The 21,243-nt window shown below is 35.9% G+C and overlaps 3 protein-coding genes across 6 annotated transcripts; 1 reads left to right on the top strand and 2 right to left on the bottom strand.

The window, feature by feature from the left end:
* Nucleotides 1–1,022: 1,022 nt before the first annotated feature.
* On the bottom strand, nt 1,023–10,493 carry LOC130429320 (uncharacterized). 3 transcript variants are annotated; one of them, XM_056757790.1, is made up of 7 exons: nt 10,433–10,493; nt 9,622–9,711; nt 6,381–6,584; nt 6,134–6,241; nt 4,765–5,772; nt 2,876–3,044; nt 1,023–1,484 (listed from the first exon to the last, which is right to left on the bottom strand). In XM_056757790.1, coding segments are annotated over exons 2-7 (1,620 nt in total). In that variant the 5' UTR covers nt 9,623–9,711; nt 10,433–10,493; the 3' UTR covers nt 1,023–1,354. The 3 variants fall into 3 exon arrangements, with proteins under 3 accessions (XP_056613768.1, XP_056613770.1, XP_056613769.1); XM_056757792.1 differs by having other exon boundaries at nt 6,381–6,523; XM_056757791.1 differs by lacking the exon at nt 10,433–10,493 and having other exon boundaries at nt 9,622–9,722.
* A 3,708-nt stretch (nt 10,494–14,201) lies between these two features.
* Nucleotides 14,202–17,386, top strand: LOC130430639 (uncharacterized). The gene is made up of 8 exons (XM_056759796.1): nt 14,202–14,406; nt 14,853–15,122; nt 15,278–15,427; nt 15,612–15,700; nt 16,179–16,232; nt 16,414–16,789; nt 16,914–17,006; nt 17,134–17,386. The coding sequence occupies exons 1-8, from the start codon at nt 14,388–14,390 to the stop codon at nt 17,238–17,240; spliced, it is 1,158 nt and encodes a 385-aa protein (XP_056615774.1). The 5' UTR covers nt 14,202–14,387; the 3' UTR covers nt 17,241–17,386.
* Nucleotides 17,387–18,043: 657 nt separating this feature from the next.
* On the bottom strand, nt 18,044–20,726 carry LOC130429323 (uncharacterized). Of its 2 annotated transcripts, XM_056757800.1 has the most exons (6): nt 20,564–20,726; nt 19,741–20,082; nt 19,529–19,561; nt 19,296–19,403; nt 18,748–18,815; nt 18,044–18,660 (listed from the first exon to the last, which is right to left on the bottom strand). In XM_056757800.1, exons 1-6 carry the CDS (start codon nt 20,625–20,627, stop codon nt 18,616–18,618), a joined length of 660 nt encoding a protein of 219 aa, XP_056613778.1. In that variant the 5' UTR covers nt 20,628–20,726; the 3' UTR covers nt 18,044–18,615. The 2 variants fall into 2 exon arrangements, with proteins under 2 accessions (XP_056613778.1, XP_056613779.1); XM_056757801.1 differs by lacking the exon at nt 19,529–19,561.
* Between the last annotated feature and the right edge of the window lie 517 nt (nt 20,727–21,243).

The following is a 21,243-nucleotide window of genomic DNA, read 5'->3' as shown; positions in this document are numbered from 1 at the left end:
TTTTGTGGACAAAGTGCCTGTCAAAGTGCCCTTCAGTTAGTTTCAGTGTTTGAAGAGATTCTTCATTCAAAAATTCACCAAAAAATGAAAATTCTGTCATCACTTACACTCCTTCGATCTGTATAAATGTATTTGTTTTGATGAACACAGAGAGAGGTATGTGGAAGAATGCTTATAACCAGACTGATCTTTCCCCTAACTCCCTGACTATTTTTTTTAATTGTGAAGAATGTACAGCAAACAGTTCTGGGGCACTTTGGTCAGTTTTGATAAAATGAGATTTTACATCATATCGAAGATCAATAAATAAGGATTCCATTGATGTTTGGTTTGTTAGGATAGGACGATATTCAGCCGAGATACAACTATTTGGAAATCTGCACTGTAAAAAAAAAAAACGTAAAAAAACGGTAATTTTCTGGCAGCAGGGGCGCCAGAAAATGTCTGTTAAAAAACGAAAAAATACTGTCAAAAAAAAACAGGAAAAAACAGTAAAAAAACGGTTATAAATTATATTATAATTACGGTTTATTACTGTTATTCTACACAAAAATATCCTTATAAAACCATGAAATCTTTTAATTTTAACATAAATGAATTGTTAAAATACAGTCATACACCTCTAAAACACAGAAAATTGTCTTTAAAAGAAGTTTTAAGTACAGATAATAACATATACTGTAAAAAAACTATTTCTTTTCCTATAATTACGGTTTATTACTGTTATTCTACATAAAAATATCCTTGTAATACCATGAAATCTTTTCATTTTAACATACATTGTTAAAATATTCAAACACCTAAAACACAGAAAAATTATTTAAAGAATGATAAAAAAAGTTTAAAAGATCATAATCAGCAATTCTGATGAGCCATATAAAAAGTATTTAACTTGAGCTAGAGAGGTGACAGACATATCTAAAGGTATAGTTCACCCCAAAATAAAGTTGTCATCATTTACTCAACTTTAAGTTGCAAAAATAACTAAGATTTGCTTTAATAATAAAAAACAACAACAACAGTAATCTTAATTTTGTTTTATTTGTTATCTGCAAATACATCCTGTGATCAACATTTAACAAAGCATCGTTTAGCAACACACATTTTATTTTATAATGAAACTGGTTCTCCCCACTGGTTAAAACTACTGGTCTTTACTGTGAGCTTTTTTTTAACCCTGTACTTTGAATTGTACACAATTTAAAACGTGTAAACACACGTCAAAACCCTGCAACTCACTCAAGATAACAGTCAGCCACAAAATACAAGCAGAATGAACCCTTTACACATTACAGAATAGTATATAAACTAAATGGAAATGTATGAAACAGAAAGAAGCTGGCATGTGAGATGTCTACTCTCGCCATTCAAAGTCTGCAATGTTTGTAATCAAAGAAAGAACCTTAGGATTTATGGACTGCTGTTTTTTAGATTGCTGCTTCTCCACTTTGGTCCCCCTATCTGGATTTATCCGGAAAAGGCATCTGTGAAGACAGAAATACACTTGAATATAGTGCTACAAACATTTTTCATAATCAGCAATTCTGATGAGCCATATAAAAAGTATTCAACTTGAGCTAGAGAGGTGACAGACATATCTAAATGTATAGTTCACCCCAAAATAAAGTTGTCATCATTTACTCAACTTTAAGTTGTTACAAACCTGTACACATTTATTTCTTCTGTTGAACACAAAAGATACTTTGAAGATTTGTTTGTAACCAAATTGTTGATGGACCCCATTGACTTCAATAGTATGGAAAAAAAATACTTTAGAAGTCAATGGGGTCCATCAACTGTTTGGTTACAAACATGCTTCAAAATATCTCTGTTCAAAAGAAGAAATTCATACAGGTTTAGAACAACATGAGTGCAAGTAAACGATGACAATTTTATTTTGGGGTGAACAAGTATCTCCCATTAAGCAACTGTGCCTACAATGGCTGTGATGCGTTCCAACAACCAGTGTTAAAATCTGCTGCCAGTGTCAACATCTCCATAGGTCATAAAGGAAAGGTTACACCATGTCCTAACCAGCCGTGTCAGCGACACACAATGATGCTATTTTAAGAACTGCTTTTTTTTCCGCAACATCGCGGCTGGAACTACAACACAAAAAAGTATGCCAATGATAATCTCAGGTACTGTTTATGTGCTTTATTTTATGTTAAAAGCGTGTAATGTTACTTTGAATATAATTTATTGTTCCCAGCCTTGTAGCCATACAATTACACAAATGGAAACAAGAATGTTCAAACTTGATTCTATAGCAAAGATTGTTGTAATAACTCTTTATGTATTTTTAATAGTTTAAAATGGTGTAATGTGTAAAATAATAAATTTTGTTTTATTATGTTTTTAACAAAACTAATCTCTGGGGCCGTGCACTTGCCACGGGAGCCCGCCCACACGCTGTTCTGATTGGCTGTGGTTTTTGATTGATTTTATTGCATCTTGTAATCGTGTCTGGTGTAGACAGACAAATTGCTTGTCGCTGGAATCTTAACGCATCGCGTCTGGTTAGGACACAGTGATAGTCGCACCACAAGATTGATGGAAGGTGAGAATGTAATGTCCAACAGGGAAAAAAATTTGATCTATTAAATCGAAATAGACAGTTCATAATGTACCAATACCAGTTGTCTTCCCACAGATGCCAGAAATGCACAGCGTCTGCTCATTTTGCTCCTGTCATTGAATAAATGTTGTAATGATCTTGCCACCGAATAAAATGTATCTAGACTTTTTTCTGTTACCGGTTTCATGTCCATTAATTTCCTAAATGGATAATTGTTTATCTATCCATCTTTGGGCCATATATACACACTTTTTGTTCTTCAGGAAATGCATTTTGTGGTTAAACTTTAAGTCTTACCTCTGCATGAACTCCAGAGTTGCTCCAAGTTCCAGTGGATAACTGATGTTGAGGCAGTAGTAGTATACGAACATCATTACAAGGGCATCAACACAATTTGTGACCCCATCTTTCACGATGGTCTGGTCCACAGCAATCATCAAGTTTTCAGCTGTGAGGGGAGAACTCCCTACAGTACATAGGAAAATAAGAAAAGTCAAAAAACATTAGGTTAAAAGAAAAGTCTAACATCACGACTATCAAAAGACCACATTATTTGGCTTGCATATTAGCACAACAAGAAAACCGTACTATTCTGGGTTTTACCTTTCCATTATGTTAAAAAGTTAAGGGTGTCCACCAAAAAATAATTCTCACAGTAACTCATGTATTTTCAAAACAGTATGACAGTTTATCTGTGTAATACAAATTAAGATATTTAAAAGGTTGGTTCACCCAAAAATAAAAATAATGTCATTAATGACTCGCCCTCATGTCGTTCCAAGCCCGTCAGACCTCCTTTCATCTTCGGATCACAGTTTAAGATATTTTAGATTTAGTCCGAGAGTTTTCTGTCCCTCCATTGAAAATGTATGTACGGTATACTGTCCATGTCCAGAAACTAGTCCATGTGACATCAGTGGGTTAGTTAGAATTTTTTGAAGCATCGAAAATACATTTTGGTCCAAAAATAACAAAATCTACGACTTCATTCAGCATTGTATTCTCTTCCGGGTCTGTTGTCAATCCGCGTTCAGGACTCCGCAGTGACGCTGCTGACGTAAGTCTCCCTCAGACTGCTGACGTGTCATCTGGTGCGCTTCTTTTACACAGTCTGAGGGAGACTTACGTCAGCAGCGGAATACTACAGATGAATAGAGAATACAATGCTGAATAAAGTCGTAGTTTTTGTTATTTTTGGACCAAAAATGTTTTTTCGATGCTTCAAAAAATTCTAACTAACCCACTGATGTCACATGGACTACTTTGATGATGTTTTTATTACCTTTCTGGACATGGACAGTTTACCGTACATACATTTTCAATGGAGGGACAGAAAGCTAAAATATCTTAAACTGTGTTCCGAAGATGAAAGGAGGTCTGACGGGCTTGGAACGACATGAGGGTGAATCATTAATGACATAATTTTCATTTTTGGGTGAACTAACCCTTTAAAAGTTATCAGCTGTTTAGATCCAAAAAATGTAGATGAAAGGCAACCAACATTGAGGATACACAAAGATAAAAGCATGAGTGTAATCCATTTGACCCATGAGGTTAAATCCAAGTCTTCTGAAGCAAAAAAATCCCTTTACTGTTTATAAATATAAAATGCAGTTGTAACACTCAATTTAAAATCACATATAAAATAAATCAGGCCGTAAAGTGAAACCTAATTTGTCTATACATTATGGCAATGGTGATTAATGAAATTATATGCTAAAAGAGATGTGACATTTTGTATGTGATGTGGAAGTACACTAAAATGATTTGATACTGTAGTTAATAAATCTCATATAAAGTGACCATATTTGTTCAGAAGACTTGAATTAAAACACGAGTAACGTGGATTACATTAAAGGTGAATGGTAACCAACAAGTTCCATCAATGTATGGACATAAACAGCTGATAGTTTGGAATGACATAATGGTGTATTAATGCCAATTTTCTGTTTCGGCTTGACTACCCCTTTAATGAACTTTAAAAAAAAAAAATTAATTTAGTTCCATAATGCTAGTGCTACGCTGATGAAGGTCTAATTACAGAAAATGCTTCACCCATTCACAAGATATACTTAAGTTTACTAGAATCTCCAGCCAGCCCCTGATTTAATATGCCTGTATCAACCCATTCATATATTTAAAAATGCCTTTTGCTTAAATGGGTTAAAACATAAAATACCACATACCACACACAACGACGCAAGGCGTGCTGGGCAGTTGATCAACTTCAGACGGCAGACACGTCTCATCAACCATCACGAACATCTTTGCCTGATCTTCACTGAAATGTTTCAGAAGCAGCATCACACATCCAGGAAGATAAGGATCTAGATGCTTCGCTTTGGCACTTTCAATGCCTTCTAGGATGCCCCCTATTTTGCTGTTCTTCTTGTCATGGGACATGAGATATGAAATGACTCTTTCAGATTTACTTGAGATGGCTCCTCTGTCAACATCCATATCTGTTAGCTCTTTGAAGTGGACCATTATCCCGCACATCTCAAACAGATATGGCCACTCTATTACCAAAAAAGGGGTTTCCATTTTACATATGTCGCTTCTCTGAGTGTAGAAAGTAGCCAGCATTTTTTCTTGAATACTTTTGGTGTTCTTGCTTTTGTTTTTGTGCATGTTCTTTAATTCTTCTTGTGCACATTTCTGAGTCTCCTCGGTTTCACCCGGTGGCAGCCGTTTTGGTTGCCAATTTGTGCAACCATATGTATCCACTCTTCTTATCTTGGAAGGTGGGTCTTCTCCCTCACTTGTGCTGGACGTCTGTCTTTTCAGGTAAAGTGAGGTTTTCCCTCTTTTCATGTTGTCAAGTCTAGCCTGCAGCTGCTTGGTAAGGGAGTCATAACCACTACCAACAACTTGATCTTCAATAACATCTCTAAATGACAGAGGATATCTTGAAACAATCTTCCTGGCAATTTCACATAGATGTTTCTTCCCTGGTGTAGGGCAGATGGTTAGAATCTCTCCTAACATCAGGCGAATCAGTTCACGTCTTTCACGTCCTGTTGGCCGCTCTTTATTTTCGAGCTTTCTTGTAAGTTCTGACGGCATTTTACTCCAGGGTATCTCAAAATTGAAGTGCCAGTTGTTATCCACTGGAGTGTTTCTATGAGGAGTTGAGACTTCACTTGAGCTTGAGGAAGCCTGTGGAGAGTTGGAATGATCTGCACTGTTTTCACCTGGAGAGGGCAGAAAAAAATATCTCAAAATAGTTCATTAAATTTTAGCATTCACTACTGGCCTATGAACAGAAGACATGCCACAACTCGAGTACATTTTTGATGTTGTGTGAAAAAACGACAACAAAAAACAGCTACTGTATGTGAAACACTAATCTATTCTACCAGGCTTAACATCAAATTTAAATGATAAAGCATTTTCAATTGTATATTGATACATCACAGTCTAACCCTAAGCCTGAACAATACAATATCCCTTATTGTATTTTTCAGGCTTGTTTGTCTCAGATCAAAAGATAGTAATAATTAGAAAATACGCTGTGATATTTTAATTAAGCCAAAACATTTTCATCACACATACTTGTAGATCGATGGTCTCCGCATGGCATTGTTCCTGTGTGTGTGCTTATACATCTTTCTGGCTCAGCTCTGGTAGGCAGATCAGGAATCTCTTTGGCATTCTTTTCAGCTGGATAGAAGACAATAGGATTTAGGCCTACAAATCTTTCAAAATCGCTCTGCAAAACTCAAATACAACTGATCCATTATGTTGTGAGGATATAATATTATTTTTTATGTGTTTACAACTTACAATTAAGTATACTTACAAAAAGCTTTAAATCTCGCAATCAATTTTCGAGCTTCAATTGGCCTGATGGTATTAACAAGATCTGCCTCCTGGACATATTTTAAATCTTCCACGGTTTCCACACCCAAGGTCTGAAGAGCCTCTAACAGCAGGTCATTTGAACTTGAATTTGGCAGGACAGAGTAAATTAAGTCAGAAAGACCACTGTCTACATCATCCATCACTAAGAAAAGAGTGAGACATTGTAATTCAGTGTTAGCCCAAATAAATATCCAAAGTGCAATTCAGCCCAAAAGGAAAATGTAATGTATTCTTCATTTCTTAGCTTCAGAGGCAGCCATTTCACGATCAGCTTTAAACATTAGCCTAATGTGTGTGTAGATTTGTTTCTGCATCTTTGTGAAGTGGTGACCGTTTTTATCATTATCTGTTTTTAACTACGCAAAAATATGTATGGAACTCTGTTATTGAAAGTTAAATTCTAAAATGTAATTTCAAGCATTTAAGGACCTCTTCAGCCATACTCAAGTCCTGCACAGTCTACTGTAATCATCCTTATATTACCTAGTGCTCACACAGTCACAACTCAGCATTACATTTCCTACTCAATATCCACTTTGCTATGTTTGAGAGAAATTACTCGAGTTCCACAAAAAGCATAAGTAGGCAATGGATAGTAATCCAACAACAGCTCTCCATTAATGCACATCATGCCTCCACATGCTGTGTGAATTTCATACAGTCCAAACTCAGGTAAATACTGTGAACCATGAGGAGTTACAAGGAAGTGCACATTTTTATCCATTATTAGCATAAGTTCGATTTGTGCAAACTCTGTTGGCATGCCAGGACCTATGCAAAGAAAAAATCCCTTTCTGTATAGTGTGCCTTTCCACTGTATCTCAGTAGATGCTTCAAGAGCACACTGATCTGGTAAGCTTGCTTCTACTGCACTGCGTACTGCATCACTGTACAACTCTGCATGGAAAGGGGTGGATTGTTTCACTTGCAAAGTAGGAGCAAAGACAGAACTTGAGTTTAGATATGTTTGCAGAAGTTGGTGGTTATTTGCAAGTGTCTGGCACACATTTTTGAAATTCTGTGTTCTTCTCACACATCTTTTGAAATAGGAATGCTTGCTTTCGAATCTCATAGTCCACAATCTTATGAGTGGGCCAAACTTGAGAATCAAAGCAGGATAGTGGCCCATGTAATGGTGCTTTGGTTTGAGTTTATGATCAGGAAACATCTCCTTTCTTGTTTCTAGATACTCCACAATGAGAACATTGAGCAGTGCAACTTGAGAGTGAGATATTTTAGGGGCACATATTAATTCCACAAGTTCTTTCAGCTGGACTGTCAGCTGCCATATCGGATCATCTGTTTCGGCAATCTTTTCACCGATTATAATAGGAAGAAGCCTCAGGAGAGACCAGTTTTCTGTTGCCTGGCCACCTATTTTAACTCCCTTTTCAGAAACATCTGAAGGAGTAGAAGTGGCATCAGATCCCTGATAGCTGAACTGCCTGATTCTCCGGTTTAGCTGACTGTAAGTAAAGAATTTCTTTACCTTCACAAAGTGCTTGATGTACATGGCCAAGTCATATGCCACAACTCCTTCAAACACATCATGTCCAATACAAGGTGGGAGGCCAGGCTGGCTGACATGAAAGTAAGTGAGGGAATTGAAAACGGAATCAAATTTTAAACCCCTGAATTCTGTCAGGGCACCACTTCTAATCTGTTGTACTGCCTCATTGTAGTTTTGCACTGTTCGAGGTGGTGCACCTTTTTGGAAATCATGGAACTCACTTCTAGTTACCAGGCAATATCTACAGAAGTAAGTGGAGGTACTGAAGTTCTCTGTGAAACCTCCAATATTGTGAGACCCCAAATTATCTCCAGCAATGCAAAAAACTGATGCCTTAACAACATGCCCAGATATCACAAGCCCATTTGTCTCCAGTTCCTTGATATCTGACAGCATTGTGGAGAACACTTTGTCGTGGCCAAAATATTTAAAGTGTTCTTCCCTACACAAGAGCAGAAGCTGCAAGTTTTCAACACTGGAACGATAAAACGGGTCAAGGTTGGCCAGTGTAAAGTAAACCCCAAGTATCTTGTATTTTCTTTTTGCTGACCCAAGAGGATTAACAACCTCGAAGGCATCTTGATACAGTATGAGCTTTATACTTATACCCGACTCCCTAAACAGTGTATTACTCTTGTAGACAGATCCATCTCTCACATCACTTAGAACATGTGCAGAAGTGTCATCTTCATGCTTTGTACATTCTTTCCACACAATTGGGTCTTTTAGCAAAGCCTGCAAAGTCTCTTTTATTGGGATATACTGAGCAAATTGTTCCTTTCGATTATCATCAGTGCCTAAACTAATAGTTTGAGGATGCACATAAGAGAAGTTTGTCTGAAAATATTGCCTTCTCAAATACTCAGTAGAGAGTGCAGGGCTACAGGATGCATGCAAGCTAGAATCATTTAAACTTGCCAGAACATCTTTTATGTCTGACTCTGTCAATCTCGTATTAGCTTGCAGGACACCTTTAAGCTGATTTCTTGTGTACTGGTGACACACATCACTGAGACTATCTACTTGTTCCACAATCATCTGAATAGTGGATGAAGGTACAAGGTATTTGGCCTGTAACTTCATGTAAAACATACACAAGTTTCTCATATATAGCCCTTTTATATCAGGTGGGTCCAGGATATCCTCAGGCTCGTCAATGCTTACATCTGACGGACTTTGAGCAATATCAAAAGACTGGCTTGGCACAGAATCAACAAGATACATAGCTGACATGTGCACAGATGCGGCTTTTTTATGATTTCTAGAAATGTGCGCAGTAAAAGAGGACCTCAATGAAAAGGCTTTGCCACAGCCTTTAAATGGGCACTTCACCTCTTCTTTCTTTGAAACATGGAACTTTAAATGATCTAAAAGATCTTTCAGATCAATGCATTGTTTCTGGCAATGTGGCTTTTCACATTTCAGTGGACCCTGTATGGTTTCACATTGTGACACGGATGACCGCCTATGGTGGCGCAACATATGACTTTTAAAGGAATTATACTTGGTAAACTTTGATTTGCACCCAATTACACAACAGGCATATTCACCATGTGCTTCATTTGTGTGTAATTTTTGATGATTTACATACCCTTTCACTGTTTCCATAGAAATGCCACATATAGGACATGTGAAAGCATTTAGAACACTTGCCATATTGCAAACTTACTTAATGTTTGAGCTTGAAGCCTTCTGACTGATCTCAATTCCAGAAGTTCCAGATAGCTATTGTTCCAATTCCTGGTATTGAATCAAAAAACTGAAAAAAAGAAAAAAAGAAAAAAAATTAGTTTGCATAATATTTGTGCAAAATTACATTACAATAAATTGTAAAACAGCAACATTGATTTTCTTCATTTAATTGAGTCTCAGATTCAGTCACAAAAAAATCTGTAATTTAGGCATTTCTGAAAGTCACTCAGTGTTAAGCCTTTACAAATTGAAATAAAGTGTGTTTGTTTCTTAAACCTTTACAATGTGACCATCGAGCACCACACTACGAGTATTTTCCATATGCCATTTTAGCTGTAGGCTATATCAATTACACTAAATTTGCTGACTGTTAGTGTACCATTTGAAACCAAAGTCAACGTTGACTTTAAGCCAAACAATTATCTTTTTCTAATAATTTTGACGATGTTTTGGGCCAGTTAATGCGCTTACGTGCGCAGCATATTTGAAAACTGTTGCTAGCAGTGGTCAACTTTAGTTAGCTAACTTTTATAGTTAGCCAGCCACGTGCCACACAGTCACGGCCACAAAAATACAAGCCAACACAAAGATAATGTTCTTAAAAATGCAACGTTAAATTGCGTTCAGGTAACGTTAACACAAAGCTAAAATGCATCTGCAAACTAGCTAATGTAACATCTGACATTCATTAGTTGTTATGTTTTCGGTCGTCAATCTTAATGTATACTCTAGCTATGTCAGTATTGCGTTGAATTTTAGAATGTGTCAGTAAATATTTTCAACGTTACCTCTCACAAGTGTTGCTTCTTCGAAAACAGCAGAATAGTTCACCAGCGCGCCGCCGTCTTCACTCTTCATCATATCGCGCGCTTCTTTCTGCGTGCGCCAAGAACGTAGCAGAGGTGTCAATTCTGATTGGCTTAGATAATTATTGCCGTGAAAATGATTTGCTGAACACAGAGGTTGGTGATTTGTCTTTTGCATTGGTTTTCGTAGCTTATTATTTAAATTGCAACGGTTTTAAAACAGCTAAACTTGCCATACCACACCAACTTTATTTGTTAAGCACTTTACAACAACTAAAGTGTTGTCCAAAGTGCTGTACAGAAAAATAAACATAAGTACAATTAATACGCACACAATAAAAGCATTCAAAGTAACAAATTAAAACAAGCAAATAAAGTCGACATCTAACTAGGTGTCAAAAGCCAAAGAGAAAAGATGGGTTTTAAGACTGGTTTTAAAAACAAAAAAAGAGGCCTGCTTAACACAAGTAGATTGATATACTTTTAACTAGGATATCTCTATTTCTAACAGATCTCTGATAATCTGTGACAAGCTTAGGGGTGTCAGAAATTAACACAGTTGTTACAGTATTTCATGTATTAAAAGAGCCCAGCTGGTTAATAAAAAAACCTTTTTTTTACAGTTAGTTTCTTTAAAATTATCATTGAAATTATGTTAAAAATCAGATATATACTGTATTCCATTTATACAAAGTTTCTCTGTTAAATTACGTTACACATGTCAATAAACAGTTTTTTTTTGTAATTTTAATGAAACATTTCTGTAATTTAAATAAACAGTGAAAGCACTGTAAAATTTATTGGCAAAAACTGTAAAAAAATATTTATTTTTTACAGTGTGGAATCTGAGAAATCACCTTTTAAACTGTCCAGATTAAGTCATTAGTAAAGCATATTACTCACCAAAAATGAAGTTTTGATAAATTTACGTTATAGGAAAATCCTCTGTGTAGTTACAGCAGTGTTACATTAATATGGCAAAGGAGAGCTGGTCATCTTGGTTGAGTCTGCACATGTCAGGGTGTGTAGCAACTTTTCTTGGACGTTTGCCTTCTCCAGTTGAGGAGACACAGCTCTCAATAGAAGTTACAAACTAATTTTGCTACATTATTATAAACCGTGACACACGTTCCTGTGGCTTTGATTTATCATAGGACACTGTTACTTTAAAAAGTGTTTATTTAATCTTCTTATACTGGGCAGGGCATGTGGCAGAACATGTAGATCAAGAAATACAGACATCTTAACAATAGAGTAAATATTAGAGAGCAAATGTTTGAACGTTATTAATAATAAATGTGAAGTATAATAAGACGAAGAATTATTAGGATAAATTTCTAGAGTTTCTCAGGTCTCGGTATTGCATAAGTAGGCTACTCACCTCACGAGAAGACCCATCTAGAACACAATTAAAACTGAAGGATTACCCTGTTAAGCTAAAATAATCGTGGGTTTAAGATAGTCTGACTAGCTTTAATGTTTATAAAACTAAAACTAGCAGCAGACCACCTCGACCAGGTTGGAAGACCACATTAAACCAGCAAAACTGTCTTGTTTTTTTTATAAGTCATTAAACTAGAGAAAATAAATTCATTATATAGTCTTGGCTTGTAAAAATGGAAAAAATTGGGAAAGTTCAATTTCCTTTCAGAGCCAAAGCAGACGGGGCAAAACAATCAAGTGAGTTAATCTAAATTAATAAAATTTAATTTAATTAAAATTATACTTTATCTTAAGATCATTTTGTTTTCTGCCTTCTCCCCAACAACGGAAACAAACCCCTCCTGTGGGGTGGGCTTTTTGTTACTGTTACAAAAAACTATCTATCAAAACTTAAATATATTGATTTATTAACTAATATTTAGTATATTTTAACTTTAGTCAAAACATTACCTTTCATCATCATATACCATCCAAAATAATTCCCGATTAATCCAATAACAACACAATCCATTTCAATTTCTGGAGTCGCTTTCTTAGATGCTGATACACACCGTGTGCGCTGGAGGGCAGCATTTCGCTTCATTTGCTTGACGTCATGCATCATCAGCTGTCATTTCTGGCATACCGCAGCTAATCAAAGCGAATGTGAATAAAATATTTGACTCGTAAATACATAAAAACACGCTCAAACAGGAATACAACTATCCAAATCCTATATTATTATTTTTAGGTTATGTATTATTGAATATTTTGTTTAGAATGTGTAACATGATCCCCATCGTGTTCATGCATGATGGCAACTTCTTTCTGAAGATTGAAACTTTCAGAAAGTTACTTTGTTGGTACTGTTTTAATGTCATGTTAAAAAGTACAGTACTTTGTTTACTACAGCTACAGAAAAATATATTTAGCTACAGTGCGTTTCAGAAAATGTGAGGGATATAATTAGTGGTGGGCATAGATTATTTTTTTTAATCTAGATTAATCTAGATTAAAATGGCTCATTTGAATTCTGCCGAAGGCATTCAGAATATGTGTGCTACCCAAATAATGACTAAAAGTAAGTCTTTGAGAACGGGTGTCTAAAGCCAGGTGGCGCATTAGACCAGGGGCTCATCTCCTGTTTCCAAAATGCATCACAAACTGCTTGAGAAAGCTGTTCTACTATGATAATTGGTGATGAAAATTAAATTATGTTCAATAAGATGAACTTGTGACTCCTGAGATAGGCGCAGGCTCCCCGTGACCCGAGGTAGTTCGGATAAGCGGTAGAAAATGGATGGATGGAAAATGAACTTGTGTTTACTTCCGCATTAGCTAAGGGATTCTTTGCGTTTAGGTGGTACTTGAGACTCGAAGAGCTCCTACAGTACATTTACATTTAGTCATTTAGCAGACGCTTTTATCCAAAGCGACTTACAAAGAGTGAGGGAGCAACAAGCGATATGTCATACAGGAGCCATAATACATTATATCTCAATACAAAGTTACTGGTTTCAACTAAAGTTAGACCACTACCTGTTGAGAGAAAGTGTTTTTTTTAAACCAATTCCGCATTGCACATGGTGCAAACAACCTTAGTCTTGTCGATGTTTCCATTGGGAAGCTTTTTTTAAATTAATATTCCCTGAAGCAAACCCGGCGGCTTCATAGCTGCATCCATGTTAGCACGTCACGTTTGATGTTGTAATTTCACAGTAACGTTATGTTGTGTTCAGACCAAACGCGAATGGCGTGTCAAGCGCGAGTGATTTATATGTTAATGCAAAGAGCCAATAGACCTACTTGCTGCGCGAATCGCGCGAATGAAGCCCTGGTTATGAGATGATGAGGCGGCTTCTGCTTCTGCTTCCGCGAATGACGCGAATCACGCGAGTTGAAAAATCTCGTTCTCGCTCCGTACAGTGCAGTTAAGCTGGTATACGTCCGCGCTAAAATATCAAGGTGAAAGTCATCATAGCTTGCGTAGTATAGACCCAGCTCCCAACCCAACTTTGAGAATAGATTAACGGCGACAATTTTTTTATCGCGCGATAATAGTCTCACTGCGTTAACGGCGTTAACGGCCCACCACTAGATATAATACAAACGTTGTATATCAATGCATTAGCCTACAGACGTCGGTTGAATAATGGCATTTTATTTTTTTATTAATAAAAGTGAGTGTAAAAGCTACTTTATGACACATAATAAGTCCCAACAAAGCTGGTGTGTTTTGAGCGAAATGTCCTGCAGCAGTCGTTTACCTTGTTGACGTCACAGTCCGCGCGCAATTTAAACATCTAAACACGCGCTGCGTCATCGAAAAGAAAACGGCGACACGAACTGTAACTCTCAACTCTTTTCAGATGTTTTGATACGATACAAACTTACACAAGTCTATCCGAGCGACTGTACAAGTTTACACGGACATATTTTCGCGAAATATACGCGGTTACCGCGATTATCACCACATTTACATTTGTGCGACTGCACGTATAGTAAAACACGCGACATGGAGAGAAAATTATCAGGTCAGTCACACCTTTACGAAAAGACACAAATGTACACAACAACAAACTCTGTGGTTTATCTCGAAGTAAAATGTGATTTAAAATAAGTAAACTTAAAATATAGCCAAATATATAAGTTAACGAATATGGTTATTTGGTGATTGTTACAGTTGAACTTGAGGTTGTTTTAATATGTTTTAAAATACGTCATAGTTTAAAATCCTTGTTTGTTTATGTGATGTAATGTCGGGTGGTATGTAGGAAATATTTCTCTTATTTTTACTTGTTTACATAGATTATGTGATTTATTTAGTCATGTACGCCTTTGGAGTCATTTCATATAGAATTTGGGTTGCTTCAGTGGTAATAGAAGTCTGATTTTAGCATGTTATTAATATACAGTAGTCCTCTTACATTGGTTTGTTTATGTTTGTTTTCTTTTGGTCTTTCTCCGTTTTTTATTTCAGAACAACATACAGAAGAAGACGAAAAGAAGGGGGCCCGCACCTGCTTTATGAGAAACATCCAGGTGGTGCCATTTTCTTCACAATCTGACCCGGATCCATCAGATCCTCAACCAGGTTCATCAGAGCACACATGTTTACCTGTTTTTAAGACATCAGTCTCGCAAGACTCGGCGGATTTCCTCCCTGGTTGTTGTAACCGGGCGCCAACCCCTCCCGAAGATCAGCAAGTTCAATCAGGACTCGACCAGACAGCTCCAACTACAATGGCAGGCATGTCAAACAGATATGTGACATTCAACATATTTCATATTTGATCAGATTTAGTAACTACGCTTAATTAAGTTGAACTTTTCGTGGCCCGGCTAGTCAGCGATATATTTCTCTATCTGCTGGTAGATTCTATGATTTTCTTCTTTGTCTTACAGAACAACAAACAACACAAAACAAAAAGAAGGGCATTCCTGCCTGCTTGAGGAAAAAATGGCGGACTATAAAGAGCACCTTCTCTCGCTCCCCATCAGAGGATCCTCAGTCAGGTCTCAGGCCGACAGAACTAGCTGATTCCCAGTCATCTAGTGAGTAGATGAAAGAAAAAACGTTTATTCTTCATTCACCTTTTCATTCTGTTGAATCGCAATGAATGTAATGAACCCACATGTTTTTGAATGAATAGTTCTTCTGTTCAATTGAAAGCAGCGCTGCTATCAAAAGTCAAAGAAAAATGAAACTGACATCTGTCTTTTGTCTTTCGTCTTTTAGAAACATTTGCATCGCTTTATGAAGTGGGAAAAAGGATGACAAATCATGGATTGATCTATGAGGGTACTCGTAGATCAGATGGCCTAAAGGTAGAAACATACACAAATGTTACTGCACATTCACACTTTTGTGACACCAACTTATCTTAAGGTACACATTCATTCAAAAACAATAGAGTGCCTGTAGATTATTTCTGATAACAATTAAAAGAAACCGAGAAGAACTTTTACTTGGCTAAACTCGTCTCTCCAATATTTTGAATTTAGACTGTAATACCAAGCTCAACCGCTAGATGTCAATGTTTCATACGGTTTGTTTAAATGTGTCAACAGGATGCATTCAACTAATTGTTTATTTGATAAAATGATTATACTATAGAATAATAATAGAAATTAATATTAACATAAATCAAATAATTTATAAAAAGTTATATTATTAGACACCATCCAGGTTCATCAAACACAGGTGTTTGATACAATTGTTGTGATTTTTTTTCTTTCAAATGTGTTTTAATGCGTGTAATGGACTACTGTTGTAAATCTTACATGTGATGATTTCCCTTCGCAGGTCGCCATCAAATTTGTTCCAAAGGGGTCGAGATTTGACACTTACATCAACATTGTAAGTGGGCAATATATATAATATACAGTATCTAAAATATTAAGTCCATTCTTTAAGATTCTGCTTTAAGTTACAAATCACATTTTAGACGATCACACTGTTATACAAAAAAATTCAGTTGTCCGTATGATCCATGCCTACAGTCATCTAACCTTTCTTAATGTTGTCTTTCTTTTACCAGCCTGGCTATGACAAGCCTCTGCTCACAGAAGTTGGCCTAAATCTGCTGCTTCATAAACCTGAGAAATGTCCCAACATCGTACAAATGTTGGACTGGTTCGAAGAAGAAAACCAGCACATCCTCATTCTGGATTATCCGTTTCCCTCCGTGTCCTTTGGGGAATTCATTGATAAGAACGTTCTGTCTGAAGAGCAGTTCTGTGATTTAATGCGCCAAGCAGTGACCGCCGTCAAACACTTAATCGACCACAACGTCTACAATCGTTTGTGGGGTATTCTTCTCAACACGGACACGATGGAGCTCAAAGTATCAGAATTTGGAGAAGGACATGGCGAACTCATCTTAAATTCCTTCGAACAAGACCCTAACAGCTACTGTGAGTTACCTTTCTCTGTTGATGTGACAAAAAATGTTTCCAACCCAATAGCACACTGACTTTATCAAGATTGTACTCCGTGACTTGAATGACGTTTTTCTCATAATTTTCGTCTGCGCTACAGGGCGAGCTTTTAATGCTGCAAGGCTGGTCGGTTGTTTGGGTCGCGTGCTGCATGTTATGATAAAACGTGGCTGTCTGGACGGTGTTCCTGAAGGTAAGTGACCAGTTCTCATCAAATCCAACCTCCCAAATATAAACTAAAACTGTTATACGCCCTAAATTTGAAATATAGGAGAGGATGCTAGAAGAACGAATTGACGCATTTGTGCTTTCGTCAACAGAATTCGCCAAAGAATGTCGATTCGTGTTATGTCGGTGGTTTTACTTGAGTCGCTACTACAAAGAACCACTTGATCTTAGAACTATCCTAGATATATATCGCTGGTAAGCAGATACAAAGGTCAGGAGCACAATTTCAAAGTAAACAAAGGTAAAGTTTGAATTTACACTTGTTTTATGCTTTTGGCGCAAATTATTTTTTGAATAAGACGCAAAAGGCATTTCATTTGGTACCCAGCTCTTGATTTTGACACAGTTAGCGAGTCTCACAGCTTGAAGGCAATATTCATCATCTATGTAGTTGCAGCAGTGTTATGGTAATATGCCAGAGGAGAGCTGGTCCTCCTGTTTCAACCCAGTATGATGCCAAAATGTGTATTAGACACGCTGGTCCACTCGCAAATGCATGTCAGAGTGAATCTTTAAAAATAATAGAATAAAGAATAAAAATAAATATGATATTTTTCTCTGATTTACATAAGATGCCCAGCAAAATGTCAAAAATCAATTTATGCCATATAAACAGACTAATTACTTTCACCCCAAATGCTAATTCGTGGCAAATTAAAGAAAATGTTAAAATACATCTATTCTAGGTTTTTCCCATTTTTACTAATTTAAAGCACAATCAAATGTAATATGCTCCCTTATTCTTTTATATATTTTAATATTTACAAGTCAGAATATGCATGTTGTTTGAATTTGTACATAAATATTGAATGACAATGTAACATTATTTCAACCAAATTGTGACATTATATTCTCCAAAAACTTAGTTGAAACCATAAAGAAAACATTTAACTTACATTTAATGGGCTTTCTATGGACATAAAATCACTTTTGTAAATTCATTTTAATTGGGACATCTTAACATCTTTGACCCATAAATAATTGAATACATTTCATAAGCAAGCAACACATCTTTTTATTTATTTAACAGGGACATTGCACATTGATAAACATTACAGTAAATGTACCAGAATTAGCAGAAGCTATTTTTCATCTGTACTCCCTGGACAGAATGTTAAATGTCATTCTAAAATATTTATAGTTAACAAACAACAAAGTTATAAAGCGTTTAATATACAATCAGAAAACTTTACAAATACAACATATTACGAGATAAGAAACAATTCCAAGGATCAATCATAAAAATACAAATACAACATAAAATAAGATAAAAAGCATTTACAAGTAGAAGGAGAAACCAGAACACAAATTGGAGTTCAGATCACACCATCCTCACTACTTGTGTACCAATAATACTGTTATTCCTGATATTTATACACCCCAGGAATTCAGAAGTAAATTCTGTAAAGTTGTCTGAATAATCATGGATTTTTTTGGGATGACCTTGTAAAGACATTGTAAAGAGATGCAGTGCAATGACATGTCTTACTGCAAAATACATTTGTTTTTCTGCTTAGTTTAGTGCCTTTAAGCGAAGTAAATGAGTAATGAGAGCTGTTGGCTTGATCAGTGTCTCACTTAACACTGGAATAAATATGCTCCCCTGTACCACTAGTTTTCTGTAAAAATGCAAAAAATGATCAAAATTACAGCTTTATTCTATATAATACACAAATGCTTTTTTTAATGTTGAAGGATAGTCTTACCATTTGTTTATTTTTTCTGAGAAACACTGTGTCTATGTAATGCACCTCTTCCTCTTCTCTTTGGACCACTGCGGTAAATAAAACACAACACCTCCTTCTCAATAATTCAAATAAGAGCTAAATGTAAAAGCATTCATACAACGTAAAAACCTGTCACTTTACAGAATTTTTCTATAATTTTTACATATTTTCAACATAAAATGTAACCCCTCCTGGAATTTTACTGTTTTTTTTTCATGTATATTAGAAATACGGTCAGAAAACAAGAAGTTACAAGAAAAATGGCGAAACCATGTTATTTTACTATTTATTTCGGGAGCCCATCTGCCAGACTTTAAAACAGATTTGTTTTATTTGTTTTATTTTTTAATTGTAAATTACAGAAAAGGACAGCAAATTTAAAATAAAATGGTAAAAACTATTTATTATATATCCCTATATGCTATACAAATAAACTGTTATTTTACAAATTATTTATGTCGCTCAAGGTGACAGATATTTTTTTAAGTGTAAATCTGCTCGCTCAAGAAGCTGAAGATGTCACTTGCCTTTTTTAGATTTATGTTTGCACTTCCTGTACAGTAAGATCAACCCAGCTGCGTGTACAATCAGAACTAATGAAATCACTCCTGCAGAGATCGCCATTGACAAATGGTCTGAAATTAAAATGATATTCTGAAATAAATATTATGTTTTGTTTATTGCGTGCAATATTTAACCTATATGTAAGATTTAATGAAACATTTTGTAAACGGACATTGAAAACCTGAACATGACTCACAGTGTTCAGTGAGGGAATCTTTGGACGGACGAGCTAAAAAACATGAATTCATCATTTTTACTAACTAATTTAATTGCCCTGAGGAAAAACTGACACTTTTGTCTACCAGTCTGTAAATCTATCAACTTTGTGTAGTAGGTTGTGAACTACAAAAATTAATATCTTGTCAATAGTGAACCAGCAAAAACTGAAGAATTATGTTATAAACTCACCATAGACAGTAACATTGAATTGCATGTGATGAGGTGCATTGTATGTTTCTCTGTTCCTGATGATCTGTTTATAAAGTCCAGTGTGTGATGTACTGATGTTTGTGATGGTGAGAGATCCAGTCTGACTGTCCAGCCATAGTGTCCATTCTCCGAATAACTTGCTACCATCTAACATATCAATGCTTCGCTTATACAATTCAGCTATATGTTTCTCTTGAGGTCCAAACATCCACAGAATGTGATCATATCTCCGTATGTGAGTAAGATGAGTGTGAAGAGTGACAGTCTCTCCCTCCATCACTGACACTGACTTCACTTCATGTGCATCAAAACTAAACACACCTTAAGAACAAGTCAAACGGTTGCGATAATAAGTTCATGATTAGCATAACATATTAAGTGATGCAAAAAATGAAACTTCTGTCTGTTGTTTACTCACCATCTTGTCTTTTCAAACCTGTATGTTGTTCTTTCTTTCGCAGAACACAAAAGATATTTTGAAGAAAGTTGGTAACAGAACACCAGCGACACCCATTCACTTCTGTTGTATGGATACAAAAGCAATGCAAGTGAATGGGTGCCGGTTAACAACATTCTTCTAAATGTCTTCTTTTCTGTTTGCTTTATGAGAAAAGAAAGTCATACTGGTTTGAAAGCTGACTAAACAATGACAGAGTTTTCATTTTTAGGTGAACTATTTTAAATCAATTATTTAACTACTGTAGATCAATTTGTTTTCAACATTATAATAAGTGAATAAATACAAATCACTTGTTAAAGGGACAAACAGTGAAGATGTTTCTTGAATTAAACATACACTTACCATTCACGATCAATAAGAAGAGACCAAATGAAGTTATTCTGTAAATACTCATATTCCTCAACATTCTCACAAAAAGATAAACTGTCTAAAATTCACGTATGAACAAAAATCAAATACACATCACCGGTTTTTATTAACGTAGCGTAAATATTAAATCTGCTAGTGCTACGTTAAAAGAGCTGAAAGACGTTTGAGTTTTCTTCAGTAGATCATATCACCATATCACAATAGTCCCGCCCAGAGTTGTATGCATAGAAAAACATTTTATTATTACCAATCGTGTACGATTTTTTTAAATTTCATCAAAATATAATAAAAAGACTATAAAATCATCCGTCGCTGGATACGTGGAGATTGAAGAAGGACTCGACATGGAAGGCTAATTCATATTTGTCTGCATATACTGTAAGCCTGATGTCTATAAAGTGTTATTTTGTGCTGTCCTCACTGCACTTGAAATGATAAACACTAATCTTTACATAATAATCATGAGTGTGGTTACTAGCTGTTCTCTGAACATAAAGCCCCTTCATCTTAATTTCCCTTGTACTGCAACAACCAACGCAAACCAATGGCCACGATCTGATACCATCAGAGATCACTTTGACATATTTAAACTACAAGCAGAAACATGAACGAATATACAGTAACGTGCAAAGCAAGATTATTTTGGCATCACA

Source organism: Triplophysa dalaica, chromosome 10, assembly GCF_015846415.1.
Source record: "Triplophysa dalaica isolate WHDGS20190420 chromosome 10, ASM1584641v1, whole genome shotgun sequence".
Taxonomy (NCBI): Eukaryota; Metazoa; Chordata; class Actinopteri; order Cypriniformes; family Nemacheilidae; genus Triplophysa; species Triplophysa dalaica.
Note: the sequence above shows the minus strand (reverse complement) of the source record. Positions and strands in the feature narration are given on the sequence as shown.

Bases quoted from the DNA above. Each gene is read 5' to 3' on its own strand.
- LOC130429320 (XM_056757790.1), bottom strand. The intron at 6,242-6,380 runs GTAAGTATACTT...TCTTCTATCCAG, and splicing joins TGCGAGATTTAAAGCTTTTT to CTGAAAAGAATGCCAAAGAG. The intron at 3,045-4,764 runs GTATGTGGTATT...TATGTACTGTAG, and splicing joins GCCTTGCGTCGTTGTGTGTG to GGAGTTCTCCCCTCACAGCT.
- LOC130430639 (XM_056759796.1), top strand. The intron at 15,123-15,277 runs GCATGTCAAACA...TTTGTCTTACAG, and splicing joins AGCTCCAACTACAATGGCAG to AACAACAAACAACACAAAAC. The intron at 16,790-16,913 runs GTGAGTTACCTT...TCTGCGCTACAG, and splicing joins ACAAGACCCTAACAGCTACT to GGCGAGCTTTTAATGCTGCA.
- LOC130429323 (XM_056757800.1), bottom strand. From the start codon at position 20,627: ATGTTGAGGAATATGAGTATTTACAGAATAACTTCATTTGGTCTCTTC. The intron at 19,404-19,528 runs GTGAGTCATGTT...TTTTAATTTCAG, and splicing joins AGATTCCCTCACTGAACACT to ACCATTTGTCAATGGCGATC. The intron at 18,816-19,295 runs GCAAGTGACATC...TATTTACCGCAG, and splicing joins CAAACATAAATCTAAAAAAG to TGGTCCAAAGAGAAGAGGAA.